Source organism: Salvelinus fontinalis, chromosome 39 (genome assembly GCF_029448725.1).
Source record: "Salvelinus fontinalis isolate EN_2023a chromosome 39, ASM2944872v1, whole genome shotgun sequence".
In the NCBI taxonomy this organism is placed as follows: Eukaryota; Metazoa; Chordata; class Actinopteri; order Salmoniformes; family Salmonidae; genus Salvelinus; species Salvelinus fontinalis.
The window spans coordinates 19,268,760-19,282,420 of record NC_074703.1 but is presented as its reverse complement, the minus strand read 5'-3'; the positions used below and the strand labels follow the sequence as shown (position 1 = coordinate 19,282,420).

Here is a 13,661-nt window from a genome sequence, read left to right as displayed (position 1 = left end):
CAGCAACACCCCCCCCACCCCCCACACACTTGAAATAAACCATGTATTTTTTTAAACTGCAGTAGCAGCCAGCAGAGAACATCTGAGTAATTACCTTTTGAAAGCACACAATGGTTACCAGGTTATACAGAGGTCACCAAGGGGTCACAGAGAATGGGAATCCATATCCCATGACCACCCCCCCCCCCAACCTCAGCAGACCTGAGCTCCAGGTACGCAAACACAACCCACATTTCATTTCCTGGAAACATCGCTTCTATTGTGTATCTTCTGCTTTCAGGGAAGGGAAATGTGAAAACCCCATTATTAAGAGCAACCAAATGGATTATAATGACATGGTTACTGAGTCACAATTCCGTCCTATTAACAGTGGGAGGCCATCGATGCGATGCCTCTTGGGTTCATTGTGCTGCATGTGAGATTCACTAGTCCATTAGATTCCCCAGAGCCTTTGCCAGTTCTGCTCACCTCCTAGCCCTGCACTCAAATCACATACTATCAATGCTCCTTGCTCAGGCCTCCATTTTACAAGACAGAATGACGCAGGCAACTTTGTTGTTCTGATAGGATGCATTTTTTATAAATGGGGTGATCCCCTATCAAGAGACAGTCATCAGATAAGTGCATCACTAGGGACAATAATTGTGTTTCACAAAGGAATAGGGTGCCATTCTGACAAACGCTGTACATAGTATATAGCTCCCTCTAGTGTTCATGTAGAGAACAGAAACAAATCCTGCACCTGTTTCTATTTCTGAGGGTATAGAGCCCCACAGAGGTGTCATAATACCCACTAAACCTAGCGGTCAAACAAGGAAATGGTTCCAATACTTTTCTACCTTTTATTTTCCCCTTAGCCCTTATTTTAAGTGTTTCTAAAATTCCCTGCGTTTCATCCTGTAGGCTTACCCTAGCGTGGCGTTTTGATAACCATGTACAGTAAACGCCTCCCGGACAAGGTTACTTTTATCAATATAATCAGCTCTATTTACTCAGATCATGGCATTTATAGTTCTTTATAACATTAGCATTTCGGGGGGGGGGGGGGTAAATAAAGGCGAATATATTGACAAGTCACCGTCTCCTAGAGGTTTACAGTTAACAAAACGTCACGCCAGGGTAAGTCTACACGAAACACAGCCCTTATTGTTTCTAATTGTACTATGACACCACCCTGAAACATATTATACATATTATAAACTGGGTGATTCAATCCCAGAATGCTGATATCCATAGTATATTTAAGCAATAAGGCACGAGGGGGTGTGGTATATGGTCAAAATACCACAGCTAAGGGCTGTTCTTATGCACGACACATTTCGGAGTGCCTGGACACAGCCCTTAGCCGTGGTATATCAGCCATATACCATAAATTCGAGGTGCCTTATTGGTATTATAAACTGGTTACCAGCGTAATTAGAGCAGTAAAAACATGTATCAGACCGTATACCACGTGTGACAAAACATTTATTTTCACTGCTCTAATTGCGCTGGTAACCCATTTATAACAACAATAAGGCACTTTTGGGGTTTGTGATATGGCTAATACCACGGCTACGGGTTGTCGTATCCTTAGCCGTGATATATTGTCCATATACCACACCCCCTCGTGCCTTATTGCTTAAGTACCCCAATGCCCAAATTATTTTAATTGCAGTGGAAAACTTCCAAGAAATTAAAACCGGACATGTTTTAGAGGGAATAATTTATTTAAAATAATTATATATCATTTCCACATAACTAATGACATGATTCAATAAAACCAGACCATGTTTCTACAGTACATATATTCTCCTAAACATCAGTGCAGAGGGGGAACAAACATGGATCCCTCCCTTCCGGTCTCTCTTCCCCTTAAATATACATGGAAGGAACAGCCCTGTGCCTGGAGAGGAGCTGCTTTAGGAACATAAATATAGAAAACAGAGCTGTGTGCTGCAGCCAGGGTGGTGAGGTGTGAGTTGAGAGGGGGTCCCGGAGATGTAGTGAAGGGGTTGGAGTGTAGGTGGGCTTTTGTTTATTTTTTTACTCAGTGAGCCCCAGCTTCTTCTTGAGGGACTCTGGCATCTCGGGGGGAGGGGGACGGGGCAGGCGGAAGTAGACCTTCACGGAGTCGTAGATGAACCACTGCAGGGCGGTCAGGGTACCAATCATGATGATACGGGCAACCAGGCCCTTCCACACACCTTAGAGCGGGAGAGAATGGGAGAAGGGATGTTTAGGGGAAGTGTATAAATAAATTACATCTGCTTTGTTGTTTCTTTGAGCAGGCCAAACACCCAATGTTGGACAGTTATATATGCAAGAGGAAAAAACAAAAAAAACAATTCAGTAGACTGACTATACAGCAACAGCACAGGAGCGCCCTCCAGAGTTTGATCTAAGGAGCGTGTTTTTGGAATTGGGACATTAAATAAATAATAAATCACATCCACCTACCCCCCTCTCCCAGTAATCTAAGAGGATTTGGTTGGTTAAAGTAACCTGAGGTACCAAATCAGTTTCACGAATCACTTTAGTGATAACTTTGAGGAAGGATGCATTTCCTAAGTAAGACAAGCCCTAAGGTTGTCCACTCACCTTTAGGTCCGAGCTTCTTGAGCACTTGGGCGGCAGTGCTGCCACTCTCCTTGTTCAGTACAGACACCACTGAGTCCGCTGGGTGGGACACGATGGCACAGAACACACCAGCTGCAGGGGACAGACAAATGCTCAGCACACAATCCTATATAGGCCCACTATATACCATCAAACAGAAGCCTGGGTCATCTTTACTAGTCACCAAATGGAAGAAAACTGATTGAAACAGGGAGGGACAATTACCTGTACATGCGCAATAAGAATTGCTTGTTTTCATTTTCGGTTGCAAAACATTTTGCTATGGTGTGCACTAATGAATACGACCCAGGTTTCTCTGGGTAGAAGTTGCAATTGGGCACAGATCTAGGATCATATTACGCTTCCCCCAATCCTAACCTTAGTTATTACAAGGGCAACACAAACCGGACTCTAGGTGAGCTACTAGACCTAGGGCCACCTTCATCCTATTTCCTGTGGTACTAATACTCACCGATGTAGCCGGCAGTGAAGGTGACAATCAGCTGTTCGCCCTTTGTGCACTCAGCGCGGGGTTTGGGCACCACATGTTTGTAGAGGAGCTCCACGGTCCTCTCAAAGCAGGCAAACTTCATCATAGTGTAGGGGATCTGCCTCATCCACAGGGGAACCACACCCTTGTAGAACCTGAGAGAAAAACACAAGGAAGAATGTCAGTTCCACGCAGGCAGATCAGAGTTCTCCTTCCTTCTGATCAGAAACCATAGGTGAAAGCAATATGGTGGTCACTAACAGAGGTGGATCTAAGGAGAGTGTTTGTTTGGTAACCTCACAAATCAGCTATGCAGAGCAAGAATTACTTTTGTAGGCTTATGTTCCATACCAGCCAAGAAACACCCAATTAATGTAATCAAGGCTACAAGTTGTATCATATTTGTTTCACCTAGTGTAGGAGCAAAAGCATACACACGTCGTAACTGTCTATGACCAGGGTTGAATGCTTTTACGGGTTATACAGTCTCCAAAACAAATAGACCACCACAAACACAAAATCTACTCACGCCCATACTCCCTCCTCTGCGAACATCTTGGGAGCACACTGTCTGAGGTTGTTGGCGTAGCCAGGGCAGGTCTGGATACGCACTTTACACGCCTCCATGGGGGCCAGGGCAATATCAGCGAAGAACTCTGCACTGGCAGACGCAGCCAGGTACAGGGATGTCCTCCACAGGTAGGTGTTCTCCTGTTAGATGAGAGGGGGCGAAGTCAGATGTGGTCCTGTGTGGGCTAGCAAGACCAATGACATGGGTTCAAAGTCACGCAGGGATTAGTAAATGTAAACCGCTCATTGTACTGTACTTGGATAAAAGCGCCTACTAACTAGCATGTCATTTATGATTTTTGGTGGGTGAACGAGTCCCTTTAAAACACTGTAAACAAGGGAATCCAACCGTGTTAGTTTCTACCCACATTGGTTCCTACCCCTGACTGACCTCTCCAAGCATGTCGCTGTAGAAGATCTTGAACATCTCATAGAAGCCAAATTTGCAGAGACCCTGCATGGAGTAGCCGATGAAGGTAGGGGCCCAGCCCTTAGCCAGCCCTCGGGCTCCATCCTCCTTCAGTGTGAGGGAGAAGCCTTTGCCAATGCTCTTGTACTTGTCAGGGTCCACCTAAGGAAGAAAAAACAATTGATTAGTAGAGAGTCAAAGGAACAATGGAGGTAGATTAGATTAGAGCCCTATAGGCTGAAATCTAGGTCATTTTAGCGAAGGTTTCAAGGCCATGTTAATTAAAAAAATAACTAGCTAGGTTTCAGGTTGTGAACTAGGGGGTTATCCAGATTAACATTACTACTTATAGCTAGTGATTTATCTAATGTCTGCTAATCTACAGGAATCTTCCACCCAATCACAAATCTAGTTTCCCCACCCAATTTTCTCTTCATCTATTCAAGTGCATAGGAATTAAGGGTACATTTGGACTGCAAGGTCTTGACGGATTGTACGGCCACAATTGTTGAACAATCCCTCAGACAATAAAGTTGAAACTAACTTCTTAGGGTTAGATTTGGGATTGGGAACCTTTCCTTACAGGAGCTATGGAGGCCTTCACACAGCAGACAACTACAGGGGGTACCACAAACCTGGATGCGGCACTTGACAAGGTCGAGGGGTACAACAGCTGTGTGTGTGAGGCCGCAGCTCAGGATACCCCCAAAGCCACACAGGGCATAATACTTTGTTGAGCCAAACTCACAGCTCACATCTGCAGAGTCTATAGCAAAAAAACACAACAATACATACCCAACATGCAGTCACGACACATGCAACACAGGACAATAATCACCAACAAACATGCCACCATTACATTATAACACACCAGGGAATGAGCCAGTTAAAATTTCAAACACTTGTGAATCAGGGTTCAGGTAAATTCCATTTAAATTCAGGAAGTAAACTGACATTCCAATTTACCTCAATGCTTCTCTATGATAAATTTTTTGAATTAGTTTACAGTGTACTTCCTGAATTGAAACTGACCTCAAACCTGCTTGTGATTTTAAATGGATTATTATATACCCAGGATTTATTTTACTCATTTGATGAAATAATCATAACACAGGGTTAAAAATCTGTAATAAAAAATAAAAGTTGAATTATAACTTGACTCGAAAATGATTGTTGAAGCATGAGCTGTATAGTTAGATAAAATAAATATAGCTTGCATAAATATATGAATCGTTTATACTTTAGTCAATTTAAAGCTAGGAATAATTCCATTGAGGTGTAAATTACTTGGGCCTCTGGACCTAGTTAATAAAGCTATAGGCTAAAGTCCAGCAATGCATAGCTGCACTTTGACCATGTTATAAATAGCAGGGTGAACAATCTGAAAACATTTTCCCATTGTCACTCCTGACCTTTCAGTGACCTACAAGTCCTTCAGCTTTGGATTGAAAAGGGGAATGGTAGCAGGCAGGGCGGTTCAGGAACACTGGTGATTGTGAATCACACACTTACCATGCGATGTGGGTCATTCGAAAACATTTTTTTTATTTTTTTTAAATCAGGTGATCAAGTGGGATAAAACGTGAGGAACAACAATGACAAAGATTCCACCACAACTGCACAAAACCGGGCTGCTTGAAACATCCATTCTCCCATGCAAATTAATGCATTTCAGACAACATCAAAAACATGTGGCACCAGGCCACAGGGTTAGACAGACCTGCATTCTGCATTTGACCAGATCGAGGGGCACTAGGGCAGCATGTGTGGTGCCACAGCTGATGATGCCACCAAACCCACAGAGGAGTAAATACTTCCGTGAGCCAAACTCACAGCTGTCTCCCTCTGAAGAAAGAGTCAGGCAATACTTTCAAAATGGGGACTTGATGTTGTTCATTAGAAAAGTGGTAATAAGTAAAAGCAAACTGCATCTTCACTAGGCTAAAGGGCAAATGCAAGTAGAGCTTAGATGTGTGTGTCCTGTCCTATGTTGTCTGCATAGGCCTATGTCACAGGTGCAAAGAGCCATGCACACGTGGAACATTTACTCCCTATGAGGGCAGACTGTTGTACAACAGGCGCTGTACTAGCAGAGTAGACTAGCTGTATAACTAATCAACCAACCAGCAGTGGGCTATAAAAAGAGGACACTGGCCAGCAAGCTCTAAAACTATCCAAAAGCCTGACCAAAATATGGTGGATCAATAATAGCTAATGTCACCTATAGAACTAGGCTGGCTAAACAGTAAAAACTAAAAATATTCCATAGAACATTTTCAAGCAACAATGAAAAACAGCAATAATATTGCAATGGTCAGAATATAACTGATGGGTGGTTGAAGGCCATGCTTTTACAAAAAGGATAGCATTTCAAGTGATCCTAAATCTAGACAAAACTTGTCAAACTTATTCGAATTGAGAACCAATTAAATGCACCCGTCTAGGGGTCAGACGCATATCATTAGCTGGTTGGTGTGCTAGAAAGCAATACACAGACATTCGCCTAACTACTACTTTGCCCTTTTGAGTCAGGGGCCTCTCACCTTAGTTTTAAACAGCGATTGAGGGAAGACATGAATTCAGTTCAGATACCTGCGGCATATTTCAAAGTTTACATTTGCCCTTCCATGTCCTCCATAGACAAGGCCTAGCTTGTCTTTGACATTCCACATTTAATGACCGTGGCTAGATAGCGTTACAAGTTTGACCAACAGTCTTATCTATTAAATAACACATGTTGATATCTATTAAATAACACCTTAATAAAATTGGTATCTCGTCTCATCATCATTGATTCAGTTGGCTGCGTACTTGCTCGCTAGTTAGCTACTTGCTAACTGTACTTGTTAGCATGCAGAACATAGGTTACCAGCGATTGCTGCGGCAGCGAGGTTGCGGCTCTGTCCATTTGCAGGGAGGCTCTGTTTGGGCTCCTCGATTTCTTGGAGGGAGAAGAGCGGGGCGTTGAAGGGATTAGCCCGAGACAACTGCGTTAGTGTGGTCGGATACATGATGTCCAAAACCGGGCTGTAGAATGAAAGCGAATGTTAGCAAGCTAACTCACTACCTTGCTATAGAAACACGATCAGCAGTAAGACAACTCAGCTGACACTAACAGCAGGCTTGGAATGTCACGTGAGTATATAGCTATAGTTTGACATCCAGATAACATGGAATGGAAATGCAAACCGTATTCCATCATGTTATTGTTGGTGTTAGCTAACGAGCTATTCCGGTCTCTGGCTAGTTAGTTAAATTACGTTAACTAGCTAAATTATTTAACAAGCTCACTACTACTAGCCGGTGAGCAACTGATTAGCTAGCTTTCCCAAGGTGGAACAGTTGCACAAGACAAGCTAGCAACATAAAACATTCTAAACGTCCTAAACACAGCATTACAATAAAGACAAGCCTTAATATTCCCTTCCACTGTAACATTGTAAATTCGAATAACGTTAGATATTTCATAGTACTCCACTCACTCTCTCGGTGTCTTAAAATGGCGCCTCCGCTCTACTGCAACCGGCGGCTCACTGGGGCCGAACGACCTCGCGATAAAATAATTTGTCCTACCCTGACATCACGGACAAAAGTGGGAGAGTCCTTCTGCGTTCTGTCCTATCGGGGACGATATATGGAATGACAGTGCGATCAATCAAAATGCGGGGTCCAATCACGAAACAGGACTTTCCTAGGCCTTCAGCGCTATCCTAGAAGTACAATGCTAGAATGCTCTTTAAATTTGGTTTTAGAAGTGACAGTGCAACCAACCACATGGAAGACTAAACAGTTGATACATGATGGAGTGCTTTGTGTGTCAGATAAAGACAGGGAGTGAGGGGGAAAGAGAGAGGTAATGTAAACATATGTTTCCCAGGCCAATAAAGTCCTTTGAATTGAATTGAGGGGGCAGAGAGAGAGAGCGACACAGAGAGAGAGAGCGACACAGAGAGAGAGAGCGACACAGAGAGAGAGAGCGACACAGAGAGAGAGAGCGACACAGAGAGAGAGAGCGACACAGAGAGAGAGAGCGACACAGAGAGAGAGAGCGACACAGAGAGAGAGAGCGACACAGAGAGAGAGAGCGACACAGAGAGAGAGAGCGATACAGAGAGAGAGTTTGTGGGAGAGAGCGAGAGAGGTGATAGTAAGTAGATTACTGTGCCTTGGCAGTCTATTCTTGTCCATGGTATTAATCTAGGCCTGTGGAGCAGGGCAGTCTTCCATCCCTGCACGTCAACAGTGTCAGGGCAGTCTTGACTTTTGCCGCATTCACGTGCTAGTCGGAACTAGGAAAATGGTTATAGTTATACACATATAATCCTGACATTTCTATTGAACCAGTAGGTTACTCAGCTGCACATACTCCGACTCCTTTTAGAAGCAAGAGTTATTTTATACCTCCAGACAATCGCAATCACTCTATCGAGACATATTGCAGACTTGTTGAAAAAGATGTTGCTCATCTCCTTAAGAACAAACAGGAGTCCAAATCTTTCCATAATTTACCTAAGGATGAAAAACAAGCTTTGCTTGATTCACAATCCGATACGTCAGCCCTTATTCGTCCTGCTGATAAGGGTGGGTCGTTGTACTCATGGATAGGACAGATTATGTAAATGTGTGTCATAGACAACTACTTGACAACACCTTTTACAAGAAACTCAGAAGTGACCCCACTTCCCCATTTCAGAATACCATCTTTACTGTCCTAGATGGGTATTTAAGTTCTTGTCAGATAACCAAAAAAAGAACATTACTTTTTGGCTATTCAACACCCTAAAATTGCCACTTTCTATACTTTTGTAGCGGACATAGATGCACTATCTACTTTTGTTGACTTTTTTATTAGATCACTCGCAGAACAGCTCCTCTCCTTTGTAAAGGACACCAGCAGTATGATCTCTATCATTGAATATCTTGATCCTCTCCCTGAGAATACCTTGTTAGTTACTTTTGATGTTGAGTCGTTATACACAAATATTCCACACGAGGGCGGTATTGAAGCTATGGAACATTTTCTTCTGCAACGTGACCCTAACGAACTACCTTCCAGTGCATCATGCATTATAACATTGGCTGAAATAGTACTCACACATAACTATTTCATGTTTCATGTTTTCTTTATTTCTTTATTTTTCTTTATTCAGACGAAGGGTACTGCTATGGGATCCCCCATGGCTCCTAACTATGCTAATTTGTATGTGGGTTACATGGAGAAGTCTATTTTCAATCCTCTCAAAAATGTTTTCTTGCCGAACATCATTATTTGGAAACGGTATATTGATGATATTTCTGTTCTATGGAGGGGTGATGCAAAACAGCTCCAGGCGTTCCATGCTTTTCTTAACTCCTGTTCTGAACATTTGAGATTTACTATGCAATCTGATACACGTCAAATTAGTTTTCTTGATCTTCTGACCTTGTGTGAAAATAATGTTCTATACACTGATCTTTACAGGAACCCTACTGATCGTAACAGTTTGTTGAGGACTGACAGTTGTCACCCACTTCCCTTGAAAAATTGTTTGCCCTACAGGCAATTCTGTCGAATCAAAAGAATTTGCAAAAAAACATTCAGATTTCGACAGAAATATGGCTGAGACGCAAAGTAAATTCAATGAGAGTGGGTATAAAAATGATCAGATTAATATTGCCATTAGGAAAATTCAAAACAAAAAGAGACATGACCTTTTTCAAGGTAAGTCTCGGAAAAAGACGCATTCTTGCGTTCTAACTACCCGCTATTCTACGTGCTCTGAACAAATTAAGGGAATTGTTTACAAACATTGGCACATTCTACAATCCGATGATAGTCTCCGTAATGTGTTTTCTGACCTTCCCTTGGTCGTATTCTCGCGGGGCAGAAATCTGAGACCAATTGGTACACTCTGATTTACCACCCCAAGATATTCCTGAACAACCTCTATTTGCGCCCCTACTGGATGGAAATTAAAAGTGTAATGGCTGTGCTCAATGCAATGGCACTTATAAATGTAGCTCCTTCAAACACCCACAAACAGGGAAACAGATCCCAATCAAAGGTGTTATCACGTGCTCCACTAAGTCTGTTATTTATCTTATAACTTGTCCTTGTGGTAAAAATTATGTGGGTAAAACAAAGCGCGAATTAAAAGTACGTATCTCAGAGCATCGTAGCACCATTAGGTTCAAAAACTTGATTTACCCAGTTGCGGCCCACTTTTTGAAAGCAAACCACTCGATTTCGTCTCTGCGTTATATTGGCATCGAACATGTCACCCTCCCTAGGAGAGGGGGTGACCTTGATAATTTATTGTTAAAACGAGAGGCTTTAATCTTTAATTTAAAGTCCCTTGCTCTCTTCGGTCTCAACGTAGACTTTGATCCTGAAGCCATTCTTGTGATTATCGTGACTTTGCCATTGGAATTGTTTGTAAGCGTGTGTAGTCTAAAATGAATCTATGATCGTATGATATCCATTTGTTTTTTTGTATGCTGTTCTTTGTATGCCATTTTAATATTTGATAATTAACCAATGATATTAGGCCACACTTGGCCATGATTACAGACACCTGTGTGTCTTTTGACACTATAAACGAGTCATCCCGCAGTGTTTGATTATACCCTGATGAAGACAGCTTGACTGTCGAAACGTTGGACATTACATTTTTGCATCTGAGCTCCTAGAGTGTGCAGCTCTCCTTTATTTTATAGTTATACACATACCACGTTCAACCAGTTAGCAAGTCAGAAATATCAGAATGTCCTAGTTCCCGAGTAGCATGTGAAGCTCTTATCAAGTGGACCTCTGAATGATTGGACTAGTTTAATAAATATCATATCAGAAAGCAGAAACCACAGAGAATGCCTTCATGCCTCTACTACAACCTATATTTAAACAATTATTTGGCAATGGGCAGTCAGTAGGCAGCTCAACCCTGCTTCTGGCCGACTGTGTGTAGGTGTCTGTGTGAAGTTAAAATTAGCATCAGGGTCCTATATGAGTGCAATAGGTGAAACTATTCCTGATTTCCACTCTGGGCTAAGTAGAGGGTATTCAGTGGGGCCTGTATTTTATCATTGATACCATTACAAAACAAAATTTGCCTTCAGAGTGCAGTAGAACTGCAGTACAGTCTGTTGCAAATAACACTATGTCCAAAATAAGTTTTTTTACTGCAGTAATTTTGCAGTGTAACTGCAGTTACAGTTCAGTATAACTGCAGTACACTGCTGTTATTCTGCAATTACTGCATCCAAAATACCACAGCCGACTGCAGTTTCAAAAGGCTCAGCTCCCCCTCTGCAGCTAGAAAGTACTGTGGCTATTTTGGAAAGGCTGCTCCAAGGAGTGCCTCAAGGCTCCATCCTCGAACCTCTGCTTTTCATTATCTACATGCTTCCCCTGACCCCGATCATCTGCCGCTATAGTCTCAACATCCACTGCTATGTGGATAACTCCCAGATTTACATCCACACCAAACCCACCTCTCATCTCTGTACCCCGTCTCTGATCAAATATCAAGGATATGAAAACTGGATGACATCCAATCTACTCAAACTCAACAGTAATAAAACAGGTCATGCTGTTGGCTCCCAAGGCTCTCCTCAAGAAAGTGGGAGACCTTGTAATGCCCATCAAGGGCTGTTCCATCTGCCCGTCATCTGTGGTCAGAAACCTGGGTGTCATCCTGGTCCCACTCTCTACTTTGAGACCCACATAAAATATATCACCAAATCTGGCTTCTTCCACCATCACGTATGGACTCTTCTCTGGTCCAAAACTGTGGACCCGTACGGGCCCGATAATTTTTTAAAGGGGGTGGCCCGAACCCGAATGAACCCGCGGACAAACAGACCTTAATATGTTGGATAGGCCTTCTATAAGTCAATAAATTCACCTTATTGGTTTAAAATAAATATCTTACAGGCTATGCAGAGCTGTGGTTACATACATTGTATTTGGAAACTTCAGACCCTTTGACTTTTCCCACATTTTTTGTTACGTTACAGCATTATTCTAAAATGTATTAAATTGTTTTTTCCCCCTCATCATTCTAAACACAGTACCCCATAATGACAAAGCAAAACACAGGTTTTAAGAAATGTATGCAAATGTATTAAAAATAAAAAACGGAAATATTTCATTTACATAAGTATTCAGACCCTTTACTCAAAACGTTGTTGAAGCACCTTTGGCAGCGATTACAGCCTCAAGTTTACTTGGGTATGACGCTACAAGCTTGGCACACCTTTATTTGGGGAGTTCCTCCCATTCTTCTCTGCAGATCCTCTCAAGCTCTGTCAGGTTGAATGGAAGCATCGCTGCACAGCTATTTTCAGGTCTCTCCAGAGATGTTCGATCGGGTTCAAGTCCGAGCTATGGCTGGGCCACTCAAGGACATTCAGAGACTTTTCCCAAAGCCAGTCCTACATTGTCTCGGCTGTGTGCTTAGGGTCCTTGTCCTGTTGGAAGGTGAACCTTCACCCCAATCAAACAGGATCCGACCTGAACCCAAGGAGAAAGTAAGTATTTCAGGTTCGGGTGGACCCGTTAAGACCTCTAGTCTGGACTATTGCGGCTCCAGTACGTCCAGAACTCCGCTACCAGGGTCTTCTCACACACCAAATCATCGGAACACATCACCCCCACTTTGCACTACCATCACTGGCTCCCAGTCAAATGATGCATTACCTGCAAGATCTTACTCGTCACCTATAAGGCCCTCCATAGCCTTGCCCCCTCATACCTCTCCAACCTCCTCCGCTCCCCTGACACAGGACTACTCACCATCCCCAAAACAAAGATTGGGGGACCAGGCATTCAGTATCACAGCTCCCCAAATTCTGGAACTCTCTCCTCCCCAGCCACCCACAACTCTGACTCCATCACCACCTTCAAAAGCAGACTAAAATTCCACCTATTCAGTCTGGCTTTCCCCTCAGTTTAGCCCAAGCTTAAAATAAGTAGCTTATATTTATATTTTAATTAGGGTTTTACAGAGAAAGCTACTGTTATTCTTAGATTTTTTTAAATTTTCTTGACATGGTCAAGTAAATCAAGCATAGATTGGTAACTTTTTAAATAATTTGGTACGGAGGCAGGCCATGAGTAACTTGGTCAAAAATAATGACACAGATTGGCCTATAGGTGGCGATGTTATAAGCAGTCTCACTTAAACCCTCATATCTGCTGCCCATTTGAGCTAGACTTGAAACTTTGTATGTAAGTGTTTAACTTCATGCTGAACAAATTTACCTCAAATACCCGTAAGGTCCGTCAGGGTAGATTTCCCTCCATTTTGGACATTTTTGAAAACCTTTTGAACCATTAAACACCAAATAACACAAGTCCAGTCCAAATATCACCAAATTCGGTATGTAGGACCACTTAAGGGACTGGTTAAGAGATGGCTGTTATTGATCAAATCAGGAAATCAGACTTTGTATCCATTTAAATCCTCTGTAAATCCACTCTACAATGGCCTTTCAACTTGAAACTTTTTGGGGTCATCAAAGACATTACCATGATGAACCATGTTACGTTTGGCATTGATATCTTTAAAAAAAGGAAGCTATTAATAATGAACTTTTACTATTTAACACTAATGC

General features: G+C 42.4%; 1 protein-coding gene across 3 annotated transcripts; it reads right to left on the bottom strand.

The window, feature by feature from the left end:
• Positions 1-1,690: 1,690 nt before the first annotated feature.
• LOC129838415 (phosphate carrier protein, mitochondrial-like) lies at positions 1,691-7,646 on the bottom strand. Of its 3 annotated transcripts, none has more exons than XM_055905355.1 (8): positions 7,550-7,646; positions 6,937-7,094; positions 5,788-5,912; positions 4,050-4,229; positions 3,618-3,799; positions 3,071-3,243; positions 2,581-2,691; positions 1,691-2,186 (listed from the first exon to the last, which is right to left on the bottom strand). In XM_055905355.1, the coding sequence occupies exons 2-8, from the start codon at positions 7,076-7,078 to the stop codon at positions 2,026-2,028; spliced, it is 1,074 nt and encodes a 357-aa protein (XP_055761330.1). In that variant the 5' UTR covers positions 7,079-7,094; positions 7,550-7,646; the 3' UTR covers positions 1,691-2,025. The 3 variants fall into 3 exon arrangements, with proteins under 3 accessions (XP_055761330.1, XP_055761329.1, XP_055761331.1); XM_055905354.1 differs by lacking the exon at positions 5,788-5,912 and adding an exon at positions 4,703-4,833; XM_055905356.1 differs by lacking the exons at positions 5,788-5,912; positions 7,550-7,646 and having other exon boundaries at positions 6,937-7,068.
• Between the last annotated feature and the right edge of the window lie 6,015 nt (positions 7,647-13,661).